The sequence below is a fragment of the Scyliorhinus torazame genome, chromosome 23, assembly GCF_047496885.1.
Source record: "Scyliorhinus torazame isolate Kashiwa2021f chromosome 23, sScyTor2.1, whole genome shotgun sequence".
NCBI classification, from domain to species: Eukaryota; Metazoa; Chordata; class Chondrichthyes; order Carcharhiniformes; family Scyliorhinidae; genus Scyliorhinus; species Scyliorhinus torazame.
In genome coordinates, this window is record NC_092729.1 from 85,239,652 (window position 1) to 85,265,762 (window position 26,111).

The 26,111-nt window shown below is 59.3% G+C and overlaps 1 protein-coding gene across 1 annotated transcript; it reads left to right on the top strand.

Moving 5' to 3' along the window:
• Nucleotides 1–700: 700 nt before the first annotated feature.
• On the top strand, nt 701–26,108 carry LOC140399680 (U4/U6 small nuclear ribonucleoprotein Prp31-like; the record flags this gene model as incomplete). Its single annotated transcript, XM_072489224.1, has 6 exons — nt 701–809; nt 6,508–6,591; nt 18,301–18,398; nt 21,753–21,859; nt 25,731–25,900; nt 26,050–26,108. Coding segments are annotated over exons 1-6 (558 nt in total), but the record flags the coding sequence as incomplete, so codon positions are not given.
• Between the last annotated feature and the right edge of the window lie 3 nt (nt 26,109–26,111).

A 26,111-nucleotide genomic window follows, 5' to 3' on the forward strand; every position in this document is an offset into this window, starting at 1 on the left:
TCCCTCCCTCCCTCCCTCGGTCCCTCCCTCCCTCCCTCGGTCCCTCCCTCCCTCCCTCGGTCCCTCCCTCCCTCCCTCTGTCCCTCCCTCACTCCCTCGGTCCCTCCCTCGGTCCCTCCCTCCCTCCCTCGGTCCCTCCCTCCCTCCCTCGGTCCCTCCCTCCCTCTCTCGGTCCCTCCCTCCCTCCCTCGGTCCCTCCCTCGGTCCCTCCCTCGGTCCCTCCCTCGGTCCCTCCCTCGGTCCCTCCCTCGGTCCCTCGGTCCCTCCCTCGGTCCCTCCCTCGGTCCTCCCTCGGTCCCTCCCTCCCTCCCTCGGTCCCTCCCTCCCTCCCTCTGTCCCTCCCTCCCTCTGTCCCTCCCTCCCTCTGTCCCTCCCTCGCTCCCTCTGTCCCTCCCTCGCTCCCTCTGTCCCTCCCTCCCTCTGTCCCTCTGTCCCTCCCTCTGTCCCTCCCTCCCTCTGTCCCTCCCTCCCTCTGTCCCTCCCTCCCTCCCTCCCTCTGTCCCTCCCTCCCTCCCTCGGTCCCTCCCTCCCTCTGTCCCTCCCTCCCTCCCTCTGTCCCTCCCTCCCTCTGTCCCTCCCTCGCTCCCTCTGTCCCTCCCTCCCTCTGTCCCTCTGTCCCTCCCTCCCTCCCTCGGTCCCTCCCCCCTCTGTCCCTCCCTCCTCTGTCCCTCCCTCCCCTGTTGCACGTTGATGAAGAACGCTCGGGCAGAGCGAGCTCTCACTCTGTATTCCTGCCTCCCTGCTGCAGTTTGCGGACATCATCTCCAAGATGGGCGACTACATCGGGAAGCAGCGGCAGTCTTCGGAAGGTAAGCCGCCCCCTGCTGCCCGGCAGGGAGCCCCCTGGCCTCGGTTTGCAGACTGGGCGGCCCCGGCGAGCTGGACAGGGCTGGATTCCGTCGACCCGCACGGACCGGGGGCTGGCTCCGCCGGGCGGGCCGGTGTAATCCAGCCCAGCCAAGTGCGAGGCGGTGGGAGTACGGAGGGAGCGCCGCAGTGTCGGAGGTAGATGTATACACTCTAGGATTTGAGCTCCATAATCCAGGCGGACACGCCCCCCGGTGCCAGTACTGAGGGAGCGCTGCACTGTCGGAGGGAGATGTCTATACTCTAGGATTTGAGCGCTATAATCCAGGCCGACACTCCCCCCGGTGCCAGTACTGAGGGAGAGCCGCACTGTCGGAGGGAGATGTCTATACTCTAGGATTTGAGCTCCATAATCCAGGCGGACACGCCCCCCGGTGCCAGTACTGAGGGAGCGCTGCACTGTCGGAGGGAGATGTCTGTACTCTGGGATTTGAGCTCCATAATCCAGGCCGACACTCCCCCCCCCCGGTGCCAGTACTGAGGGAGCGCTGCACTGTCGGGGGTAGATGTATATACTCTAGGATTTGAGCTCCATAATCCAGACCGACACTCCCCCCGGTGCCAGTACTGAGGGAGCGCCGCACTGTCGGAGGGACATGTCTATACTCTAGGATTTGAGCTCCATAATCCAGGCCGACACTCCCCCCGGTGCCAGTACTGAGGGAGCGCCGCACTGTCGGAGGGAGATGTCTATACTCTAGGATTTGAGCTCCATAATCCAGGCCCACAGTCCCCCCGGTGCCAGTACTGAGGGAGCGCTGCACTGTCGGAGGTAGATGTCTATACTCTAGGATTTGAGCGCTATAATCCAGGCCCACACTCCCCCCGGTGCCAGTACTGAGGGAGGGCAGCACTGTCGGAGGGAGATGTCTATCCTCTAGGATTTGAGCGCCATAATCCAGGCCGACACTCCCCCCGGTGCCAGTACTGAGGGAGCGCCGCACTGTTGGAGTGAGATGTATATACTCTAGGATTTGAGCGCTATAATCCAGGCCCACACTCCCCCCGGTGCCAGTACTGAGGGAGCGCTGCACTGTCGGAGGTAGATGTCTATACTCTAGGATTTGAGCTCCATAATCCAGGCCGACACTCCCCCCCGGTGCCAGTACTGAGGGAGCGCTGCACTGTCGGAGGGAGATGTCTATACTCTAGGATTTGAGCTCCATAATCCAGGCCCACACTCCCCCCGGTGCCAGTACTGAGGGAGCGCCGCACTGTCGGAGGGAGATGTCTATACTCTAGGATTTGAGCGCTATAATCCAGGCCGACACAGTTTTTAAAACATTTTCCTTTCTTTAAATTTGGAGTACCCAATTCATTTTTTCCAATTAAGGGACAATTTAGCGCGGCCAATCCACCTCGGGAAGTTGTGCGTGGAGTCTGAAGAGATAGGCGAGATACTAAACGAATATTTTTCGTCAGTATTCACTCAGGAAAAAGATAATGTTGTGGAGGAGAATGCTGAGCCCCAGGCTAATAGAATAGATGGCATTGAGGTACGTAGGGAAGAGGCGTTGGCAATTCTGGACAGGCTGAAAATAGATAAGTCCCCGGGACCTGATGGGATTTATCCTAGGATTCTATGGGAGGCCAGGGAAGAGATTGCTGGACCATTGGCTTTGATTTTCATGTCATCATTGGCTACAGGAATAGTGCCAGAGGACTGGAGGACAGCAAATGTGGTCCCTTTGTTCAAAAAGGGGAGCAGAGACAACCCGGCAACTATAGACCGGTGAGCCTCACGTCTGTAGTGGGTAAAGTCTTGGAGGGGGATTATAAGAGACAAGATTTATAATCATCTAGATAGGAATAATATGATCAGGGATAGTCAGCATGGCTTTGTGAAGGGTAGGTCATGCCTCACAAACCTTATTGAGTTCTTTGAGAAGGTGACTGAACAGGTAGACGAGGGTAGAGTAGTTGATGTGGTGTATATGGATTTCAGCAAAGCGTTTGATAAGGTTCCCCACGGTAGGCTATTGCAAAAAATACGGAGGCTGGGGATTGAGGGTGATTTAGAGATGTGGATCAGAAATTGGCTAGCTGAAAGAAGACAGAGGGTGGTGGTTGATGGGAAATGTTCAGAATGGAGTTCAGTTACAAGTGGCGTACCACAAGGATCTGTTCTGGGGCCGTTGCTGTTTGTCATTTTTATCAATGACCTGGAGGAAGGCGCAGAAGGGTGGGTGAGTAAATTTGCAGATGATACTAAAGTCGGTGGTGTTGTCGATAGTGTGGAAGGAAGTAGCAGGTTACAGAGGGATATAGATAAGCTGCAGAGCTGGGCTGAGAGGTGGCAAATGGAGTTTAATGTAGAGAGGTGTGAGGTGATTCACTTTGGAAGGAATAACAGGAATGCGGAATATTTGGCTAATGGTAAAGTTCTTGGAAGTGTGGATGAGCAGAGGGATCTAGGTGTCCATGTACATAGATCCCTGAAAGTTGCCACCCAGGTTGATAGGGTTGTGAAGAAGGCCTATGGAGTGTTGGCCTTTATTGGTAGAGGGATTGAGTTCCGGAGTCGGGAGGTCATGTTGCAGCTGTACAGAACTCTGGTTCGGCCGCATTTGGAGTATTGCGTACAGTTCTGGTCACCGCATTATAGGAAGGACGTGGAGGCTTTGGAGCGGGAGCAGAGGAGATTTACCAGGATGTTGCCCGGTATGGAGGGAAAATCTTATGAGGAAAGGCTGATGGACTTGAGGTTGTTTTCGTTGGAGAGAAGAAGGTTAAGAGGAGACTTAATAGAGGCATACAAAATGATCAGGGGGTTGGATAGGGTGGACAGTGAGAGCCTTCTCCCGCGGATGGAAATGGCTGGCACGAGGGGACATAACTTTAAACTGAGGGGTAATAGATATAGGACAGAGGTCAGAGGTAGGTTCTTTACGCAAAGAGTGGTGAGGCCGTGGAATGCCCTACCTGCTACAGTAGTGAACTCGCCAACATTGAGGGCATTTAAAAGTTTATTGGATAAACATATGGATGATAATGGCATAGTGTAGGTTAGATGGCTTTTGTTTCGGTGCAACATCGTGGGCCGAAGGGCCTGTACTGCGCTGTATTGTTCTATGTTCTATGACGTGAAGATTGGCTGAGTTGCTGGCCCAGGACTGTCCGAGGACAGGACACGATCTCGATAGTTTGGAGACTTGGGCTGAGAGATGCAGATGGTGTCCCGCAGGGTTCAGTGTTGGGGCCACAGCTGTTCTCTTTATATATTACCGATCTAGATGAAGGGACTGGGGGCATTCTGGCTCAGTTTGCCGATGATACAAAGATAGGTGGAGGGGCAGGTAGTATGGAGGAGGTGGGGAGGCTGCAGGAAGATTTAGACAGTTTAGGAGAGTGGTCCAAGAAATGGCTGATGAAATTCAACGTGGGCAAGTGCGCGGTCTTGCACTTTGGGGAAAAAGAATAGAGGCGCGGACTATTTTCTAAACGGTGACAAAATTCACAATGCTGAAGTGCAAAGGGACTTGGGAGTCCTAGTCCAGGATTCTCTAAAGGTAAACTTGCAGGTTGAGTCCGTAATTAAGAAAGCAAATGCAATGTTGTCATTCATCTCAAGAGGCTTGGAATATAAAAGCAGGGATGTACTTCTGAAGCTTTATAAAGCATCAGTTAGGCCCCATTTAGAATACTGTGAGCAATTTTGGGCCCCACACCTCAGGAAGGACATACTGGCCCTGGAGCGGATCCAGCGGAGATTCACACGGATGATCCCAGGAATGGTAGGCCTAACATACGATGAACGTCTGAGGATCCTGGGATTATATTCAGTGGAGTTTAGGAGGTTGAGGGGAGATCTAATAGAAACTTACAAGATAATGAATGGCTTAGATAGGGTGGACGTAGGGAAATTGTTTCCATTAGCAGGGGAGACTAGGACCCGGGGGCACAGCCTTAGAATAAAAGGGAGTCACTTTAGAACAGAGATGAGGAGAAATTTCTTCAGCCAGAGAGTGGTGGGTCTGTGGAATTCATTGCCACAGAGGGCGATGGAGGCCGGGACGTTGAGTGTCTTTAAGACAGAAGTTGATAAATTCTTGATTTCCGGTCTCCGTCTCCCTCAGTCAGACCCACACTCGGAGCACCGTGCACAGTCCCGGTCTCCGTATCCCTCGGTCAGACCCACACTCGGAGCACCGTGCACAGTCCCGGTCTCCGTCTCCCTCAGTCAGACCCACACTCGGAGCACCGTGCACAGTCCCGGTCTCCGTATCCCTCGGTCAGACCCACACTCGGAGCACCGTGCACAGTCCCGGTCTCCGTATCCCTCGGTCAGACCCACACTCGTTGCACCGTGCACAGTCCCGGTCTCCGTCTCCCTCAGTCAGACCCACACTCGGAGCACCGTGCACAGTCCCGGTCTCCGTATCCCTCGCTCAGACCCACACTCGGAGCACCGTGCACAGTCCCGGTCTCCGTATCCCTCGGTCAGACCCACACTCGGAGCACTGTGCACAGTCCCGGTCTCCCTATCCCTCGGTCAGACCCACACTCGGAGCACCGTGCACAGTCCCGGTCTCCGTATCCCTCGGTCAGACCCACACTCGGAGCACCGTGCACAGTACCGGTCTCCGTATCCCTCGGTCAGACCCACACTCGGAGCACCGTGCACAGTCCCGGTCTCCCTATCCCTCGGTCAGACCCACACTCGGAGCACCGTGCACAGTCCCGGTCTCCGTATCCCTCGGTCAGACCCACACTCGGAGCACCGTGCACCCCGGGGGCGGAGGAGTGAATGACGAGAGCTCGGGTTCAAGGAGAGAGGGGGAAGAGGTTTAAGAGTGGACCACCTTGAATGGGATCAACGGCGAACGCGGGGCAGGTCCGTTCGAACGTCTTGACGGCAGTCGGGAAGAAGCTGTTCTCGAGTCGGTCGGTGCGCGACCTCAAACGTTTGGTGTCTTATTCCCGACGGGAGGAGGTGGAAGAGAGTACGCCCCGGGGGTGCCGGGGGGGGGGGGGGGTCCTTAATTACGCCGGCCGCCTTTCGTTGGCAGCGGGAATTGTAGATAAGAGTCGGCGGACGGGGGGCTGGTTTGCGCGATGGACTGGGCTACATTCACGACCTTCTGTAATTTCCTGCGGTCTTGGGCAGAGCAGGCTCCATACCAAGCTGTGATACAACCAGAAAGAACGCTTTCGGTGGTGCACCTGTAGAGGTTGGTGAGGGTCGGGGCTGACGGGCCAAATTTCCTCAGTCTTCTGAGAAAGTGGGGATGTTTTCGAAATCTGAGTACGGGAATCAATTAGTTCAATGTGATTTTCCCTTTCACAAAACCATGGTGACTCTGCCTGGTGGCATTGACTCTTTGCAACGTCCTGTTGTCTGTGTGTGTGTGTGTCTGTGTGTGTGTGTCTGTGTGTGTGTGTCTGTGTGTGTGTGTCTGTGTGTGTGTGTCTGTGTGTGTGTGTCTGTGTGTGTGTGTCTGTGTGTGTGTGTGTCTGTCTGTGTGTCTGTGTGTGTCTGTCTGTGTGTGTCTGTCTGTGTGTCTGTCTGTCTGTGGGGGTGTGTGAGTGTACGCGGGTGGGTGGGTGTGCGTTGGCGTGCAGGCAGAGTCGGTTCTAACGCCAGCCCGGGCAGCTGTGTTTAATTTAATCCCTCTCCTGTTGGTCTCCCTCTCTCCTCAGTCACTGGCCCAGTTGAGTCGGACCCCGAGTACAAGCTAATCGTGGACGCGAACAACCTCACGGTGGAGATTGACAACGAGATCAGTGAGTTTTTGTCGTGTCTCTCGCTCCGCCACACGAGGAGCACCGCGCACGGTCCCGGACTCCGTATCCCTCGGTCAGACCCACACTCGGAGCACTGTGCACAGTCCCGGTCTCCGTATCCCTCGGTCAGACCCACACTCGGAGCACCGTGCACAGTCCCGGTCTCCGTATCCCTCGGTTAGACCAACACTCGGAGCACCGTGTACAGACCCGGTCTCCGTATCCCTCGGTCAGACCCACACTTGGAGCACCGTGCACAGTCCCGGTCTCCGTATCCCTCAGTCAGACCCACACTCGGAGCACCGTGCACAGTCCCGGACTCCGTATCCCTCGGTCAGACCCACACTCGGAGCACCGTGCACAGTCCCGGTCTCCGTATCCCTCGGTCAGACCCACACTCGGAGCACCGTGCACAGTCCCGGTCTCCGTATCCCTCGGTTAGACCAACACTCTGAGCACCGTGCACAGTCCCGGTCTCCGTATCCCTCGATTAGACCAACACTCGGAGCACCGTGCACAGTCCCGGTCTCCGTCTCCCTCGGTTAGACCCACACTCGGAGCACCGTGCACAGTCCCGGTCTCCGTATCCCTCGGTCAGACCCACATTCGGAGCACCATGCACAGTCCCGGTCTCCGTATCCCTCGGTCAGACCCACATTCGGAGCACCGTGCACAGACCCGGTCTCCGTATCCCTCGGTCAGACCCACATTCGGAGCACCGTGCACAGTCCCGGTCTCCGTATCCCTCGGTTAGACCCACACTCGGAGCACCGTGCACAGTCCCGGTCTCCGTGTCCCTCGGTCAGACCCACACTCGGAGCACCGTGCACAGTCCCGGTCTCCGTATCCCTCGGTCAGACCCACACTCGGAGCACCGTGCACAGTCCCGGTCCCCCTATCCCCCGGTTAGACCCACACTCAGAGCACCGTGCACAGTCCCGGTTTCCGTATCCCTCGGTCAGACCCACACTCGGAGCACCGTGCACAGTCCCGGTCTCCGTTTCCCTCGGTCAGACCCACACTCGGAGCGCCGTGCACAGTCCCAGTCTCCGTATCCCTCGGTCAGACCCACACTCGGAGCACCGTGCACAGTCCCGGTCTCCCCATCCCTCGGTTAGACCCACACTTGGAGCACCGCGCACGGTCCCGGTCTCCGTATCCCTCGGTCAGACCCACACTCGGAGCACCGTGCACAGTCTCGGACTCCGTATCCCTCGGTCAGACCCACACTCGGAGCACCGTGCACAGTCCCGGTCTCCGTATCCTTGGTGAGACCCACACTCGGAGCACCGTGCACAGTCCCGGTCTCCGTATCCCTCGGTTAGACCCACACTCGGAGCACCGTGCACAGTCCTGGTCTCCGTATCCCTCGGTTAGACCCACACTCGGTGCACCGTGCACAGTCCCGGTCTCTCTATCCCTCGGTTAGACCCACACTCGGAGCACCGTGCACAGTCCCGGTCTCCGTATCCCTCGGTCAGACCCACACTCGGAGCACCGTGCACAGTCCCGGTCTCCGTATCACTCGGTCAGACCCACACTCGGAGCACCGTGCACAGTCCCGGTCTCCGTATCCCTCGGTTAGACCCACACTCGGCGCACCGTGCACAGTCCCGGTCTCCGTGTCCCTCGGTTAGACCCACACTCGGAGCAGCGTGCACAGTCCCGGTCTCCGTACCCCTCGGTCAGACCCACACTCGGAGCACCATGCACAGTCCCGGTCTCCGTGTCCCTCGGTTAGACCCACACACGGAGCACCGTGCACAGTCCCGGTCTCCGTATCCTTGGTGAGACCCACACTCGGAGCACCGTGCACAGTCCCGGTCTCCGTATCCCTCGGTTAGACCCACACTCGGAGCACCGTGCACAGTCCTGGTCTCCGTATCCCTCGGTTAGACCCACACTCGGTGCACCGTGCACAGTCCCGGTCTCTCTATCCCTCGGTTAGACCCACACTCGGAGCACCGTGCACAGTCCCGGTCTCCGTATCCCTCGGTCAGACCCACACTCGGAGCACCGTGCACAGTCCCGGTCTCCGTATCACTCGGTCAAACCCACACTCGGAGCACCGTGCACAGTCCCGGTCTCCGTATCCCTCGGTTAGACCCACACTCGGCGCACCGTGCACAGTCCCGGTCTCCGTGTCCCTCGGTTAGACCCACACTCGGAGCAGCGTGCACAGTCCCGGTCTCCGTATCCCTCGGTCAGACCCACACTCGGAGCACCATGCACAGTCCCGGTCTCCGTGTCCCTCGGTTAGACCCACACACGGAGCACCGTGCACAGTCCCGGTCTCCGTATCCCTCGGTTAGACCCACACTGGGAGCACCGTGCACAGTCCCGGTCTCCATATCCCTCGGTTAGACCCACACTCGGAGCACCGTGCACAGTCCCGGTCTCCGTGTCCCTCGGTCAGACCCACACTCGGAGCCCCGTGGACAGTCCCGGTCTCCGTATCCTTGGTGAGACCCACACTCGGAGCACCGTGCACAGACCCGGTCTCGGTGTCCCTCGGTTAGACCCACACTCGGGGCCCCGTGCACAGTCCCGGTCTCCATATCCCTCGGTTAGACCCACACTCGGGGCACCGTGCACAGTCCCGGTCTCCGTGTCCCTCGGTCAGACCCACACTCGGAGCACCGTGCACAGTCCCGGTCTCCGTATCCCTCGGTCAGACCCACACTCGGAGCACCGTGCACAGTCCCGGTCTCCGTATCCCTCGGTCAGACCCACACTCGGAGCACCGTGCACAGTCCTGGTCTCCGTATCCCTCGGTCAGACCCACACTCAGAGCACCGTGCACAGTCCCGGTCTCCCTATCCCTCGGTCAGACCCACACTCGGAGCACCGTGCACAGTCCCGGTCTCCGTGTCCCTCGGTCAGGCCCACACTCGGAGCACCGTGCACAGTCCCGGTCTCCCTATCCCTCGGTCAGACCCACACTCGGAGCACCGTGCACAGTCCCGGTCTCCGTGTCCCTCGGTTAGACCCACACTGGGAGCACCGTGCACAGTCCCGGTCTCCGTATCCCTCGGTCAGACCCACACTCGGAGCCCCGTGCACAGTCCCGGTCTCCATATCCCTCGGTTAGACCCACACTCGGAGCACCGTGCACAGTCCCGGTCACCGTGTCCCTCGGTTAGACCCACACTGGGAGCACCGTGCACAGTCCCGGTCTCCGTATCCCTCGGTCAGACCCACACTCGGGGCATCGTGCACAGTCCCTGTCACCGTATCCCTCGGTTAGACCCACACTCGGAGCACCGTGCACAGCCCCGGTCTCCGTATCCCTCGGTTAGACCCACACTCGGAGCACCGTGCACAGTCCTGGTCTCCGTACCCCTCGGTCATCCCACACTCGGAGCACCGTGCTCAGTCCCGGTCTCCGTATCCCATGGTTAGACCCACAGTCGGAGCACCGTGCACAGTCCCGGTCTCCGTATCCCTCGGTCAGACCCACACTCGGAGCACCGTGCACAGTCCCGGTCTCCGTATCCCTCGGCCAGACCCACACTCGGAGCACTGTGCACAGTCCCGGTCTCCGTATCCCTCGGTCAGGCCCACACTCGGAGCACCGTGCACAGTCCCGGTCTCCGTGTCCCTCGGTTAGACCCACACTCGGAGCCCCGTGCACAGTCCCGGTCTCCGTATCCTTGGTGAGACCCACACTCGGAGCACCGTGCACAGTCCCGGTCTCCGTGTCCCTCGGTTAGACCCACACTCGGGGCCCCGTGCACAGTCCCGGTCTCCGTATCCTTGGTGAGACCCACACTCGGAGCACCGTGCACAGTCCCGGTCTCCGTATCCCTCGGTCAGACCCACACTCGGAGCAGTGTGCACAGTCCCGGTCTCCGTATCCCACGGTCAGACCCACACTCGGAGCACCGTGCACAGTCCCGGTCTCCGTATCCCACGGTCAGACCCACACTCGGAGCCCCGTGCACAGTCCCGGTCTCCGTAACCCTCGGTCAGACCCACACTCGGAGCACCGTGCACAGTCCCGGTCTCCATGTCCCTCGGTTAGACCCACACTCGAAGCACCGTGCACAGTCCTGGTCTCTGTTTCCCTCGCTGAGACCCACACTCGGAGCACCGTGCACAGTCCCGATCTCCGTATCCCTCGCTTAGACCCTCACTCGGAGCACCGTGCACAGTCCCGGTCTCCGTATCCCTCGGTCAGACCCACACTCGGAGCACTGTGCACAGTCCAGGTCTCCGTATCCCTCGGTCAGACCCACACTCGGAGCACTGTGCACAGTCCCGGTCTCTGTATCCCTCGGTTTGACCCACACTCGGAGCACCGTGCACAGTCCTGGTCTCCGTATCCTTGGTGAGACCCACACTCGGAGCACCGTGCACAGTCCCGGTCTCCGTGTCCCTCGTTCAGACCCACACTGGGAGCACCGTGCACAGTCCTGGTCTCCGTATCCCTCGGTTAGACCCACACTGGGAGCACGGTGCACAGTCCTGGTCTCCGTATCCCTCGGTCAGACCCACACTGGGAGCACGGTGCACAGTCCCGGTCTCCGTATCCCTCGGTTAGACCCACACTCTGAGCACCGTGCACAGTCCCGGCCTCCGTATCCCGCGGTCAGACCCACACTCGGAGCACCATGCACAGTCCCGGTCTCCGTATCCCTCGGTTAGACCCACACTCGGAGCACCGTGCACAGTCCCGGTCTCCGTATCCCTCGGTTAGTCCCAGACTCGGAGCACCGTGCACAGTCCCGGTCTCCGTATCCCGCGGTCAGACCCACACTCGGAGCACCGTGCACAGTCCCGGTCTCCGTATCCCTCAGTTAGACGCACACTCGGAGCACCGTGCACAGTCCCGGTCTCCGTATCCCTCGGTCAGACCCACACTCGGAGCACCGTGCACAGCCCCGGTCTCCGTATCCCTCGGTTAGACCCACACTCGGAGCACCGTGCACAGTCCCGGTCTCCGTATCCCTCGGTTAGACCCACACTCAGAGCACCGTGCACAGTCCCGGTTTCCGTATCCCTCGGTCAGACCCACACTCGGAGCACCGTGCACAGTCCCGGTCTCCGTATCCCTCGGTCAGACCCACACTCGAAGCACCGTTCACAGTCCCGGTCTCCGTATCCCTCGGCTAGACCCACACTCGGAGCACCGTGCACAGTCCCGGTCTCCATATCCCTCGGTCAGACCCACACTCGGAGCACCGTGCACAGTCCCGGTCTCCGTATCCCTCGGTCAGACCCACACTCGGAGCACCGTGCACAGTCCCGGTCTCCGTATCCCTCGGTTAGACCCACACTCGGAGCACCGTGCACAGCCCCGGTATCCCTATCCTTCGGTTAGACCCACACTCGGAGCACCGTGCACAGTCCCGGTCTCCATATCCCTCGGTCAGACCCACACTCGGAGCACCGTGCACAGCCCCGGTTTCCGTATCCCTCGGTCAGCCCCACACTCGGAGCCCCGTGCACAGTCCCGTTCTCCGTATCCCTCGGTTAGACCCACACTCGGAGCACCGTGCACAGTCCCAGTCTCCGTATCTCTCGGTTAGTCCCACACTCGGAGCACCGTGCACAGTCCCGGTCTCCGTATCCCTCGGTCAGACCCACACTCGGAGCACCGTGCACAGTCCCGGTCTCCGTGTCCCTCGGTTAAACCCACACTGGGAGCACTGTGCACAGTCCAGGTCTCCGTATCCCTCGGTCAGACCCACACTCGGAGCACCGTGCACAGTCCCGGTCTCTGTATCCCTCGGTTTGATCCACACTCGGAGCACCGTGCACATTCCCGGTCTCCGTGTCCTTGGTGAGACCCACACTCGGAGCACCGTGCACAGTCCCGGTCTCCGTATCCCTCGGTCAGACCCACACTCGGAGCACCGTGCACAGTCCCGGTCCCCGTATCCCTCGGTTAGACCCACACTCAGAGCACCGTGCACAGTCCCGGTTTCCGTATCCCTCGGTCAGACCCACACTCGGAGCACCGTGCACAGTCCCGGCCTCCGTATCCCTCGGTTAGACCCACACTCGGAGCACCGTGCACAGCCCCGGTCTCCCTATCCTTCGGTTAGACCCACACTCGGAGCACCGTGCACAGTCCCGGTCTCCGTATCCCTCGGTCAGACCCACACTCGGAGCACCGTGCACAGTCCCGGTCTCCGTATCCCTCGGTCAGACCCACACTCGGAGCACCGTTCACAGTCCCGGTCTCCGTATCCCTCGGTTAGACCCACACTCGGAGCACCGTGCACAGCCCCGGTCTCCCTATCCTTCGGTTAGACCCACACTCGGAGCACCGTGCACAGTCCCGTTCTCCGTATCCCTCGGTTAGACCCACACTCGGGGCACCGTGCACAGTCCCGGTCTCCGTGTCCCTCGGTCAGACCCACACTCGGAGCACCGTGCACAGTCCCGGTCTCCGTATCCCTCGGTCAGACCCACACTCGGAGCACCGTGCACAGTCCCGGTCTCCGTATCCCTCGGTCAGACCCACACTCGGAGCACCGTGCACAGTCCTGGTCTCCGTATCCCTCGGTCAGACCCACACTCAGAGCACCGTGCACAGTCCCGGTCTCCCTATCCCTCGGTCAGACCCACACTCGGAGCACCGTGCACAGTCCCGGTCTCCGTGTCCCTCGGTCAGGCCCACACTCGGAGCACCGTGCACAGTCCCGGTCTCCCTATCCCTCGGTCAGACCCACACTCGGAGCACCGTGCACAGTCCCGGTCTCCGTGTCCCTCGGTTAGACCCACACTGGGAGCACCGTGCACAGTCCCGGTCTCCGTATCCCTCGGTCAGACCCACACTCGGAGCCCCGTGCACAGTCCCGGTCTCTGTATCCCTCGGTCAGACCCACACTCGGAGCACCGTGCGCAGTCCCGGTCTCCGTATCCCTCGGTCAGACCCACACTCGGGGCATCGTGCACAGCCTCGGTCTCTGTGTCCCTCGGTCAGACCCACACTCGGAGCACCGTGCACAGTCCCGGTCACCGTGTCCCTCGGTTAGACCCACACTGGGAGCACCGTGCACAGTCCCGGTCTCCGTATCCCTCGGTCAGACCCACACTCTGGGCATCGTGCACAGTCCCTGTCACCGTATCCCTCGGTTAGACCCACACTCAGAGCACCGTGCACAGTCCCGGTTTCCGTATCCCTCGGTCAGACCCACACTCGGAGCACCGTGCACAGTCCCGGCCTCCGTATCCCTCGGTTAGACCCACACTCGGAGCACCGTGCACAGCCCCGGTCTCCCTATCCTTCGGTTAGACCCACACTCGGAGCACCGTGCACAGTCCCGGTCTCCGTATCCCTCGGTCAGACCCACACTCGGAGCACCGTGCACAGTCCCGGTCTCCGTATCCCTCGGTCAGACCCACACTCGGAGCAACGTTCACAGTCCCGGTCTCCGTATCCCTCGGTTAGACCCACACTCGGAGCACCGTGCACAGCCCCGGTCTCCCTATCCTTCGGTTAGACCCACACTCGGAGCACCGTGCACAGTCCCGTTCTCCGTATCCCTCGGTTAGACCCACACTCGGGGCACCGTGCACAGTCCCGGTCTCCGTGTCCCTCGGTCAGACCCACACTCGGAGCACCGTGCACAGTCCCGGTCTCCGTATCCCTCGGTCAGACCCACACTCGGAGCACCGTGCACAGTCCCGGTCTCCGTATCCCTCGGTCAGACCCACACTCGGAGCACCGTGCACAGTCCTGGTCTCCGTATCCCTCGGTCAGACCCACACTCAGAGCACCGTGCACAGTCCCGGTCTCCCTATCCCTCGGTCAGACCCACACTCGGAGCACCGTGCACAGTCCCGGTCTCCGTGTCCCTCGGTCAGGCCCACACTCGGAGCACCGTGCACAGTCCCGGTCTCCCTATCCCTCGGTCAGACCCACACTCGGAGCACCGTGCACAGTCCCGGTCTCCGTGTCCCTCGGTTAGACCCACACTGGGAGCACCGTGCACAGTCCCGGTCTCCGTATCCCTCGGTCAGACCCACACTCGGAGCCCCGTGCACAGTCCCGGTCTCTGTATCCCTCGGTCAGACCCACACTCGGAGCACCGTGCGCAGTCCCGGTCTCCGTATCCCTCGGTCAGACCCACACTCGGGGCATCGTGCACAGCCTCGGTCTCTGTGTCCCTCGGTCAGACCCACACTCGGAGCACCGTGCACAGTCCCGGTCACCGTGTCCCTCGGTTAGACCCACACTGGGAGCACCGTGCACAGTCCCGGTCTCCGTATCCCTCGGTCAGACCCACACTCGGGGCATCGTGCACAGTCCCTGTCACCGTATCCCTCGGTTAGACCCACACTCGGAGCACCGTGCACAGTCCCGGTCTCCGTATCCCTCGGTCAGACCCACATTCGGAGCACCGTGCACAGTCCCGGTCCCCCTATCCCTCGGTTAGACCCACACTCAGAGCACCGTGCACAGTCCCGGTCTCCGTATCCCTCGTTTAGACCCACACTCGGAGCACCGTGCACAGCCCCGGTCTCACTATCCCTCGGTTAGACCCACACTCGGAGCACCGTGCACAGTCCCGGTCTCCGTATCCCTCGGTCAGACCCACACTCGGAGCACCGTGCACAGTCCCGGTCTCCGTATCCCTCGGTCAGACCCACACTCGGAGCACCGTGCACAGCCCCGGTCTCACTATCCCTCGGTTAGACCCACACTCGGAGCACCGTGCACAGCCCCGGTCTCACTATCCCTCGGTCAGACCCACACTCGGAGCACCGTGCACAGTCCCGGTCTCCGTATCCCTCGATCAGACCCACACTCGGAGCACCGTGCACAGTCCCGGTCTCCGTATCCCTCGGTCAGACCCACACTCGGAGCACCGTGCGCAGTCCCGGTCTCCGTATCCCTCGCCCAGACCCACACTCGGAGCACCGTGCGCAGTCCCGGTCTCCGTATCCCTCGCCCAGACCCACACTCGGAGCACCATGCACAGTCCCGGTCTCCGTATCCCTCGGTCAGACCCACACTCGGAGCACCGTGCACAGTCCCGGTCTCCGTATCCCTCGGTCAGACCCACACTCGGAGCACCGTGCACAGTCCCGGTCTCCGTATCCCTCGGTCAGACCCACACTCGGAGCACCGTTCACAGTCCCGGTCTCCGTATCCCTCGGTCAGACCCACACTCGGAGCACCGTGCGCAGTCCCGGTCTCCGTATCCCTCGGTTAGACCCACACCCGGAGCACCGTGCACAGTCCCGGTCTCCGTATCCCTCGGTCAGACCCACACTCAGAGCACCGTGCACAGTCCCGGTCTCCCTATCCCTCGGTCAGACCCACACTCGGAGCACCGTGCACAGTCCCGGTCTCCGTGTCCCTCGGTCAGGCCCACACTCTGAGCACCGTGCACAGTCCCGGTCTCCGTATCCCTCGGTTAGACCCACACTCGGAGCACCGCGCACAGTCCCAGTCTCCGTATCCCTCGCTCAGACCCACACTCGGAGCACCGTGGACAGTCCCGGTCTCCGTGTCCCTCGGTCAGACCCACACTCGGAGCACCGTGCACAGTCCCGGTCTCCGTATCCCTCGGTCAGACCCACACTCGGAGCACCGTGCGCAGTCCCGGTCTCCGTATCCCTCGGTTAGACCCACACTCGGAGCACCGTGCACAGTCCCGGTCTCCGTGTCCCTCGGTTAGATCCACACTCGGAGCACCGTGCACAGTCCTGGTCTCCGTATCCCTCGGTTAGACCCACACCCGGAGCACCGTGCACAGCCCCGGTCTCCGTATCCTTCGGTTAGACCCACACCCGGAGCACCGTGCACAGCCCCGGTCTCCGTATCCCTCGGTTAGACCCACACCCGGAGCACCGTGCGCAGTCCCGGTCTCCATATCCCTCGGTCAGACCCACACTCGGAGCACCGTGCACAGCCCCGGTCTCCGTATCCTTCGGTTAGACCCACACTCGGAGCACCGTGCACAGTCCCGGTCTCCGTATCCCTCGGTCAGACCCACACTCGGAGCACCGTGCACAGTCCCGGTGTCCGTATCCCTCGGTCAGACCCACACTCGGAGCACCATGCACAGCCCCGGTCTCCGTATCCCTCGGTTAGACCCACACTCGGAGCACCGTGCACAGTCCCGATCTCCGTATCCCTCGGTCAGACCCACACTCGGAGCACCGTGCACAGCCCCCGTCTCCGTGTCCCTCGGTCAGACCCACACTCGGAGCACCATGCACAGCCCCGGTCTCCGTATCCTTCGGTTAGACCCACACTCGGAGCACCGTGCGCAGTCCCGGTCTCCGTATCCCTCGCCCAGACCCACACTCGGAGCACCGTGCACAGTCCCGGTCTCCCTATCCCTCGGTCAGACCCACACTCGGAGCACCGTGCACAGTCCCGGTCTCCGTATCCCTCGATCAGACCCACACTCGGAGCACCGTGCACAGTCCCGGTCTCCGTATCCCTCGGTCAGACCCACACTCGGAGCACCGTGCGCAGTCCCGGTCTCCGTATCCCTCGCCCAGACCCACACTCGGAGCACCGTGCACAGTCCCGGTCTCCGTATCCCTCGGTTAGACCCACACTCGGAGCACCGTGCACAGTCCCGGTCTCCGTATCCCTCGGTTAGACCCAGACCCGGAGCACCGTGCACAGTCCCGGTCTCCGTATCCCTCGGTCAGACCCACACTCGGAGCACCGTGCACAGTCCCGGTCTCCGTATCCCTCGGTCAGACCCACACTCGGAGCACCGTGCGCAGTCCCGGTCTCCGTATCCCTCGCCCAGACCCACACTCGGAGCACCGTGCACAGTCCCGGTCTCCCTATCCCTCGGTCAGACCCACACTCGGAGCACCGTGCACAGTCCCGGTCTCCGTATCCCTCGATCAGACCCACACTCGGAGCACCGTGCACAGTCCCGGTCTCCGTATCCCTCGGTCAGACCCACACTCGGAGCACCGTGCGCAGTCCCGGTCTCCGTATCCCTCGCCCAGACCCACACTCGGAGCACCGTGCACAGTCCCGGTCTCCGTAACCCTCGGTCAGACCCACACTCGGAGCACCGTGCACAGTCCCGGTCTCCGTGTCCCTCGGTCAGACCCACACTCGGAGCACCGTGCACAGTCCCGGTCTCCGTAACCCTCGGTTAGACCCACACTCGGAGCACCGTGCACAGTCCCGGTCTCCGTATCCCTCGGTCAGTCCCACACTCGGAGCACCGTGCACAGTCCCGGTCTCCGTATCCCTCGGTCAGGCCCACACTCGGAGCATCGTGCACAGTCCCGGTCTCCGTATCCCTCGGTCAGACCCACACTCGGAGCACCGTGCACAGTCCCGGTCTCCGTATCCCTCGGTCAGACCCACACTCGGAGCACCGTGCACAGTCCCGGTCTCCCTATCCCTCGGTCAGACCCACACTCGGAGCACCGTGCACAGTCCCGGTCTCCGTATCCCTCGGTCAGACCCACACTCGGAGCACCGAGCACAGTCCCGGTCTCCGTATCCCTCGGTCAGACCCACACTCGGAGCACCGTGCACAGTCCCGGTCTCCGTATCCCTCGGTCAGACCCACACTCGGAGCACCGTGCACAGTCCCGGTCTCCCTTTCCCTCGGTGAGACCCACACCCGGAGCACCGTGCACAGTCCCGGTCTCCGTAACCCTCGGTTAGACCCAAATGTCTGTTGTTTTCCCAGCTTCAACCCCTGACGTCAGTTGTGTCCCAATTAAGGTGTAATTAATAATCTCTCTGGCCTTCACTTACAGATATCATTCATAAATATGTCCGCGACAAATACTCTAGGAGATTCCCCGAGCTCGAGTCTCTGGTTCCTAATGCTCTGGACTACATTCGCACAGTGAAGGTATATCGACCACTCTCTCCCCCTCCCTCCCTATCTCTGTAACCGCCTCCAGCCCCGACAATTCCCATCCTCCTGTTCAAATCCCTCCCTCGCCCCCTCCCTCCCTATCTCTGTAACCTCCTCCAGCCCCGACAATTCCCATCCTCCTGTTCAAATCCCTCCCTCGCTCCCTCCCTCTCTCTGTAACCTCCTCCAGCCCCTACAATTCTCATCCTCCTGTTCAAATCCCTCCCTCCCTATCCCTGTAACCTCCTCCAGCCCCTACAATTCTCATCCTCCTGTTCAAATCCCTCCCTCCCTCCCTATCTCTGTAACCTCCTCCAGCCCCGACAATTCTCATCCTCCTGTTCAAATCCCTCCCTCGCCCCCTCCCTCCCTATCTCTGTAACCTCCTCCAGCCCCTACAATTCTCATCCTCCTGTTCAAATCCCTCCCTCCCTCCCTATCTCTGTAACCTCCTCCAGCCCCGACAATTCTCATCCTCCTGTTCAAATCCCTCCCTCGGCCCCTCCCTCCCTATCTCTGTAACCTCCTCCAGCCCCGACAATTCTCATCCTCCTGTTCAAATCCCTCCCTCCCTCCCTATCTCGGTAACCTCCTCCCGCCCCTACAATTCCCATCCTCCTGTTCAAATCCCTCCCTCGCCCCCCTCCCTCCCTATCTCTGTAACCTCCTCCAGCCCCTACAATTCTCATCCTCCTGTTCAAATCCCTCCCTCGCTCCCTCCCTCCCTATCTCTGTAACCTCCTCCAGCCCCTACAATTCTCATCCTCCTGTTCAAATCCCTCCCTCGCTCCCTATCTCTGTAACCTCCTCCAGCCCCTACAATTCTCATCCTCCTGTTCAAATCCCTCCCTCCCTCCCTATCTCTGTCACCTCCTCCCGCCCCTACAATTCCCATCCTCCTGTTCAAATCCCTCCCTCGCCCCCCTCCCTCCCTATCTCTGTAACCTCCTCCAGCCCCTACAATTCTCATCCTCCTGTTCAAATCCCTCCCTCGCTCCCTATCTCTGTAACCTCCTCCAGCCCCTACAATTCTCATCCTCCTGTTCAAATCCATCCCTCCCTCCCTATCTCTGTCACCTCCTCCAGCCCCTACAATTCTCATCCTCCTGTTCAAATCCCTCCCTCCCTCCCTATCTCTGTAACCTCCTCCAGCCCCTACAATTCTCTTCCTCCTGTTCAAATCCCTCCCCCCCTCCCTCCCTCCCTATCTCGGTAACCTCCACCAGCCCCTACAATTCCCATCCTCCTGTTCAAATCCCTCCCCCCCTCCCTCCCTCCCTATCTCTGTAACCTCCTCCAGCCCCTACAATTCCCATCCTCCTCTTCAAATCCCTCCCTCCCTCCCTATCTCTGTAACCTCCTCCAGCCCCTACAATTCTCATCCTTCTTTTCAAATCCCTCGCTCGCCCCCTCCCTATCTCTGTAACCTCCTCCAGCCCCGACAATTCTCATCCTCCTGTTCAAATCCCTCCCTCCCTCCCTATCTCTGTAACCTCCTCCAGCCCCTACAATTCTCATCCTCCTGTTCAAATCCCTCCCTCGCCCCCTCCCTCCCTATCTCTGTAACCTCCTCCAGCCCCGACAATTCTCATCCTCCTGTTCAAATCCCTCCCTCCCTCCCTATCTCTGTAACCTCCTCCAGCCCCTACAATTCCCATCCTCCTGTTCAAATCCCTCCCTCGTTCCCTCCCTCCCTATCTCTGTAACCTCCTCCAGCCCCTACAATTCCCATCCTCCTGTTCAAATCCCTCCCTCCCCCTCCCCCCCTATCTCCGTAACCTCCTCCAGCCCCTACAATTCCCATCCTCCTGTTCAAATCCCTCCCTCGCACCCTCCCTCCCTATCTCTGTAACCTCCTCCAGCCCCTACAATTCCCATCCTCCTGTTCAAATCCCTCCCTCCCTCCCTATCTCTGTAACCTCCTCCAGCCCCTACAATTCTCATCCTCCTGTTCAAATCCCTCCCTCGTTCCCTCCCTCCCTATCTCTGTAACCTCCTCCAGCCCCTACAATTCCCATCCTCCTGTTCAAATCCCTCCCTCCCCCTCCCCCCCTAGCTCTGTAACCTCCTCCAGCCCCGACAATTCCCATCCTCCTGTTCAAATCCCTCCCTCCCTCCCTAGCTCTGTAACCTCCTCCAGCCCCGACAATTCCCATCCTCCTGTTCAAATCCCTCCCTCCCTCCCTATCTCTGTAACCTCCTCCAGCCCCGACAATTCCCATCCTCCTGTTCAAATCCCTCCCTCCCTCCTTATCTCTGTAACCTCCTCCAGCCCCGACAATTCCCATCCTCCATTTCAAATCCCTCCCTCGCCCCCTCCCTCCCGATCTCTGTAACCTCCTCCAGCCCCTACAATTCTCATCCTCCTGTTCAAATCCCTCCCTCCCTATCTCCGTAACCTCCTCCAGCCCCTACAATTCTCATCCTCCTGTTCAAATCGCTCCCTCCCTCCCTCCCTATCTCTGTAACCTCCTCCAGCCCCTACAATTCTCATCCTCCTGTTCAAATCCCTCTCTCCCTCCCTCCCTATCTCTGTAACCTCCTCCAGCCCCTACAATTCCCATCCTCCTCTTCAAATCCCTCCCTCCCTCCCTCCCTATCTCTGTAACCTCCTCCAGCCCCTACAATTCCCATCCTCCTCTTCAAATCCCTCCCTCCCTCCCTCCCTATCTCTGTAACCTCCTCCAGACCCTACAATTCCCATCCTCCTGTTCAAATCCCTCCCTCCCTCCCTCCCTCCCTCCCTATCTCTGTAACCTCCTCCAGCCCCTACAATTCTCATCCTCCTGTTCAAATCCCTCCCTCCCTCCCTCCCTATCTCTGTAACCTCCTCCAGCCCCTACAATACCCATCCTCCTGTTCAAATCCCTACCTCCCTCCCTATCTCTGTAACCTCCTCCAGCCCCTACAATTCCCATCCTCCTGTTCAAATCCCTCCCTCGCTCCCTCCCTATCTCTGTAACCTCCTCCAGCCCCTACAATTCTCATCCTCCTGTTCAAATCCCTCCCTCCCTCCCTATCTCTGTAACCTCCTCCAGCCCCTACAATTCCCATCCTCCTGTTCAAATCCCTCCCTCCCTCCCTATCTCTGTAACCTCCTCCAGCCCCTACAATTCCCATCCTCCTGTTCAAATCCCTCCCTCCCTCCCTATCTCTGTAACCTCCTCCAGCCCCGACAATTCCCATCCTCCTGTTCAATCCCTCCCTCCCTCCCTCCCGCCCTCTCTCTGCAACCTCCTCCAGCCGAATCCTACGGGAATCGACAGCCTCTCCGCGCGGTCCGCCCGCACCCCGATACCCTGGGAATGACCCTCTTCCCTCCTGTTTTTCCCTCCCCTCACGCCGCAGGAACTCGGGAACAACCTCGACCGCTGCAAGAACAACGAGACCCTCCAGCAGATCCTCACCAACGCCACCATCATGGTGGTGAGCGTGACGGCGTCCACCACGCAGGGGTAAGGACTGGCAGGGGTGGGCGGGTGTCCCCGGTGCGTCTGCCGCTCCCTCCGTGTGCCTCCTGGGCGTAGAGGTGGCGGGTTTGGAACCTACTGTCTGAGGAGCCGGTGGCTGCGGTACACAGCGCGTCGGGGGAGGGCAGCGGATGTCGAAGGCGGGGGGGGGGGGGGTTCCCCACTATCGAGCGGGGGAGGTGGGTGGCATGTCCTGAGTTGTGTTGCCTCGAGCTGTGCTGTCGTAGGTTAAGGGGGAGATTGAATCGAGACGTTCCAAATGGGGGAAGGGTTTGCGATGGGAGTCAATGAGGAGAAGGTTAAGGGGGAGATTGAATCGAGGCATTCCAAATGGGGGAAGGGTTTGCGATGGGAGTCAATGAGGAGAAGGTTAAGGGGGAGAGTGAATCGAGGCGTTCCGAATGGGGGAAGGGTTTGCGATGGGAGTCAATGAGGAGAACGGTTAAGGGGAGATTGAATCGAGACGTTCCAAATGGGGGACGGGTTTGCGATGGGGGTCAATGAGGAGAAGGTTAAGGGGGGGATTGAATCGAGACGTGCCAAATGGGGGAAGGGTTTGCGATGGGAGTCAATGAGGAGAAGGTTAAGGGGGGGATTGAATCGAGGCGTTCCAAATGGGGGAAGGGTTTGCGATGGGGGTCAATGAGGAGAAGGTAAAGGGGGGGATTAAATTGAGACGTTCCGAATGGGGGAAGGGTTTGCGATGGGAGACGGGAGTCAATGAGGAGAAGGTTAAGGGGGGGATTGAATCGAGATGTTCCAAATGGGGGAAGGGTTTGCGATGGGAGTCAATGAGGAGAACGGTTAAGGGGGAGATTGAATCGAGACGTTCCAAATGGGGGACGGGTTTGCGATGGGGGTCAATGAGGAGAAGGTTAAGGGGGGGATTGAATCGAGACGTGCCAAATGGGGGAAGGGTTTGCGATGGGAGTCAATGAGGAGAAGGTTAAGGGGGGGATTGAATCGAGGCGTTCCAAATGGGGGAAGGGTTTGCGATGGGGGTCAATGAGGAGAAGGTTAAGGGGGGGATTAAATTGAGACGTTCCGAATGGGGGAAGGGTTTGCGATGGGAGACGGGAGTCAATGAGGAGAAGGTTAAGGGGGGGATTGAATCGAGACGTTCCAAATGGGGGAAGGGTTTGCGATGGGAGACGGGAGTCAATGAGGAGAAGGTTAAGGGGGAGAGTGAATCGAGGCATTCCAAATGGGGGAAGGGTTTGCGATGGGAGACGGGAGTCAATGAGGAGAAGGTTAAGGGGGAGAGTGAATCGAGACATTCCAAATGGGGGAAGGGTTTGCGATGGGAGATGGGAGTCAATGAGGAGAAGGTTAAGGGGAAGATTGAATCGAGACGTTCTGAATGGGGGAAGGGTTTGCGATGGGAGATGGGAGTCAATGAGGAGTAGGTTAAGGGGGAGATTGAATCGAGACGTTCTGAATGGGGGAAGGGTTTGCGATGGGAGACGGGAGTCATGAGGAGAAGGTTAAGGGGGAGATTGAATCGAGGCGTTCCAAATGGGGGAAGGGTTTGCGATGGGAGATGGGAGTCAATGAGGAGTAGGTTAAGGGGGAGATTGAATCTAGGCGTTCCAAATGGGGGAAGGGTTTGCAATGGGAGATGGGAGTCAATGAGGAGAAGGTTAAGGGGGAGATTGAATCGAGATGTTCCAAATGGGGGAAGGGTTTGCGATGGGTGTCAATGAGGAGAAGGTTAAGGGGGAGATTGAATCGAGATGTTCCGAATGGGAGAAGGGTTTGCGATGGGAGATGGGAGTCAATGAGGAGAAGGTTAAGGGGGAGATTGATTCGAGACGTTCCAGATGGGAGATGGGAGTCAATGAGGAGAAGGTTAAGGGTGAGATTGAATCGAGACGTTCCGAATGGGGGAAGGGTTTGCGAAGGGAGTCAATGTGGAGAAGGTTAAGGGGAGATTGAATCAAGACGTTCCCAATGGGGGAAGGGTTTGCGATGGGAGACGGGAGTCAATGAGGAGAAGGTTAAGGGGGGGATTGAATCGAGACATTCCAAATGGGGGAAGGGTTTGCGATGGGAGACGGGAGTCAATGAGGAGAAGGTTAAGGGGGAGAGTGAATCGAGGCATTCCAAATGGGGGAAGGGTTTGCGATGGGAGACGGGAGTCAATGAGGAGAAGGTTAAGGGGGAGAGTGAATCGAGACATTCCAAATGGGGAAGGGTTTGCGATGGGAGATGGGAGTCAATGAGGAGAAGGTTAAGGGGGAGATTGAATCGAGACGTTCTGAATGGGGAAGGGTTTGCGATGGGAGATGGGAGTCAATGAGGAGATGGTTAAGGGGGAGATTGAATCGAGACGTTCTGAATGGGGAAGGGTTTGCGATGGGAGATGGGAGTCAATGAGGAGTAGGTTAAGGGGGAGATTGAATCGAGACGTTCTGAATGGGGGAAGGGTTTGCGATGGGAGACGGGAGTCATGAGGAGAAGGTTAAGGGGGAGATTGAATCGAGGCGTTCCAAATGGGGGAAGGGTTTGCGATGGGAGATGGGAGTCAATGAGGAGTAGGTTAAGGGGGAGATTGAATCTAGGCGTTCCAAATGGGGGAAGGGTTTGCAATGGGAGATGGAGTCAATGAGGAGAAGGTTAAGGGGGAGATTGAATCGAGGCGTTCCAAATGGGGGAAGGGTTTGCGATGGGAGATGGGAGTCAATGAGGAGAAGGTTAAGGGGGAGATTGAATCGAGATGTTCCAAATGGGGGAAGGGTTTGCGATGGGTGTCAATGAGGAGAAGGTTAAGGGGGAGATTGAATCGAGACGTTCCAAATGGGGGAAGGGTTTGCGATGGGAGACGGGAGTCAATGAGGAGAAGATTAAGGGGGAGATTGAAAATGAGACGTTCCAAATGGGAGAAGGGTTTGCAATGGGAGGTGGGAGTCAATGAGAAGAAGGTTAAGGGGGAGATTGAATCAAGAGGCTCCAAATGGGGGAAGGGTTTGCGATGGGAGACGGGAATCAATGAGGAGAAGGTTAAGGGGGAGATTGAATCGAAACGTTCCAAATGGGGAAGGGTTTGCGATGGGAGTCAATGAGGAGAAGGTTAAGGGGGAGATTGAATCGAGGCGTTCCAAATGGGGGAAGGGTTTGCGATGGGAGATGGGAGTCAATGAGGAGAAGGTTAAGGGGGAGATTGAATTGAGACGTTCCAAATGGGGGAAGGGTTTGCGATGGAGATGGGAGTCAATGAAGAGAAGGTAAAGGGGGAGATTGAATCGAAATGTTCCGAATGGGGGAAGGGTTTGCGATGGGAGTCAATGAGGAGAAGGTTAAGGGGGAGATTGAATCGAAACGTTCCGAATGGGGGAAGGGTTTGCGATGGGAGTCAATGAGGAGAAGGTTAAGGGGGAGATTGAATCGAGACGTTCCAAATGGGGGAAGGGTTTGCGATGGGAGATGGGAGTCAATGAGGAGAAGGTTAAGGGGGAGATTGAATCGAGACGTTCCAAATGGGGGAAGGGTTTGCGATGGGAGATGGGAGTCAATGAAGAGAAGGTAAAGGGGGAGATTGAATCGAGACGTTCCAAATGGGGGAAGGGTTTGCGATGGGAGTTAATGAGGAGAAGGTTAAGGGGGAGATTGAATCGAGGCGTTCCCAATGGGGGAAGGGTTTGCGATGGGAGTCAATGAGTAGAAGGTTAAGGGGGAGATTGAATCGAGACGTTCCAAATGGGGGAAGGGTTTGCGATGGGAGACGGGAGTCAATGAGGAGAAGGTTAAGGGGGAGATTGAATCGAGGCGTTCCCAATGTGGGCAGGGTTTGCGATGGGAGTCGATGAGGATGGAGCGTGTTGGCCGGGACTCGAAGCCTCTCGCTCTCTCTTTGCAGGCAGACCCTGACGGAAGAGGAGCTCAGGGTCATCATGGAGGCTTGCGACATGGCCCTGGAGCTGAACCAGTCCAAGCATCAGATCTACGACTACGTGGAGTCCCGCATGTCCTTCACCGCCCCCAACCTCTCCATCATCATCGGGGCCTCGTCCGCTGCCAAAATAATGGGTGAGTCCTCCTCTCTCCCCCCCCCCCCCCCCCCCACCACCCCCCCCCCCCCCCCCCCCCAATCGTCGCCGCCTCCTGCGCTCCCCCCGCCAAGGGGCTGTCTTGTGGAGTGGGCCGTGACTCAGGGCGTCTCTCTCTCTCTCCCTCAGGGATTGCTGGTGGCCTCACCAATCTCTCCAAGATGCCCGCGTGCAACATCATGCTCCTGGGG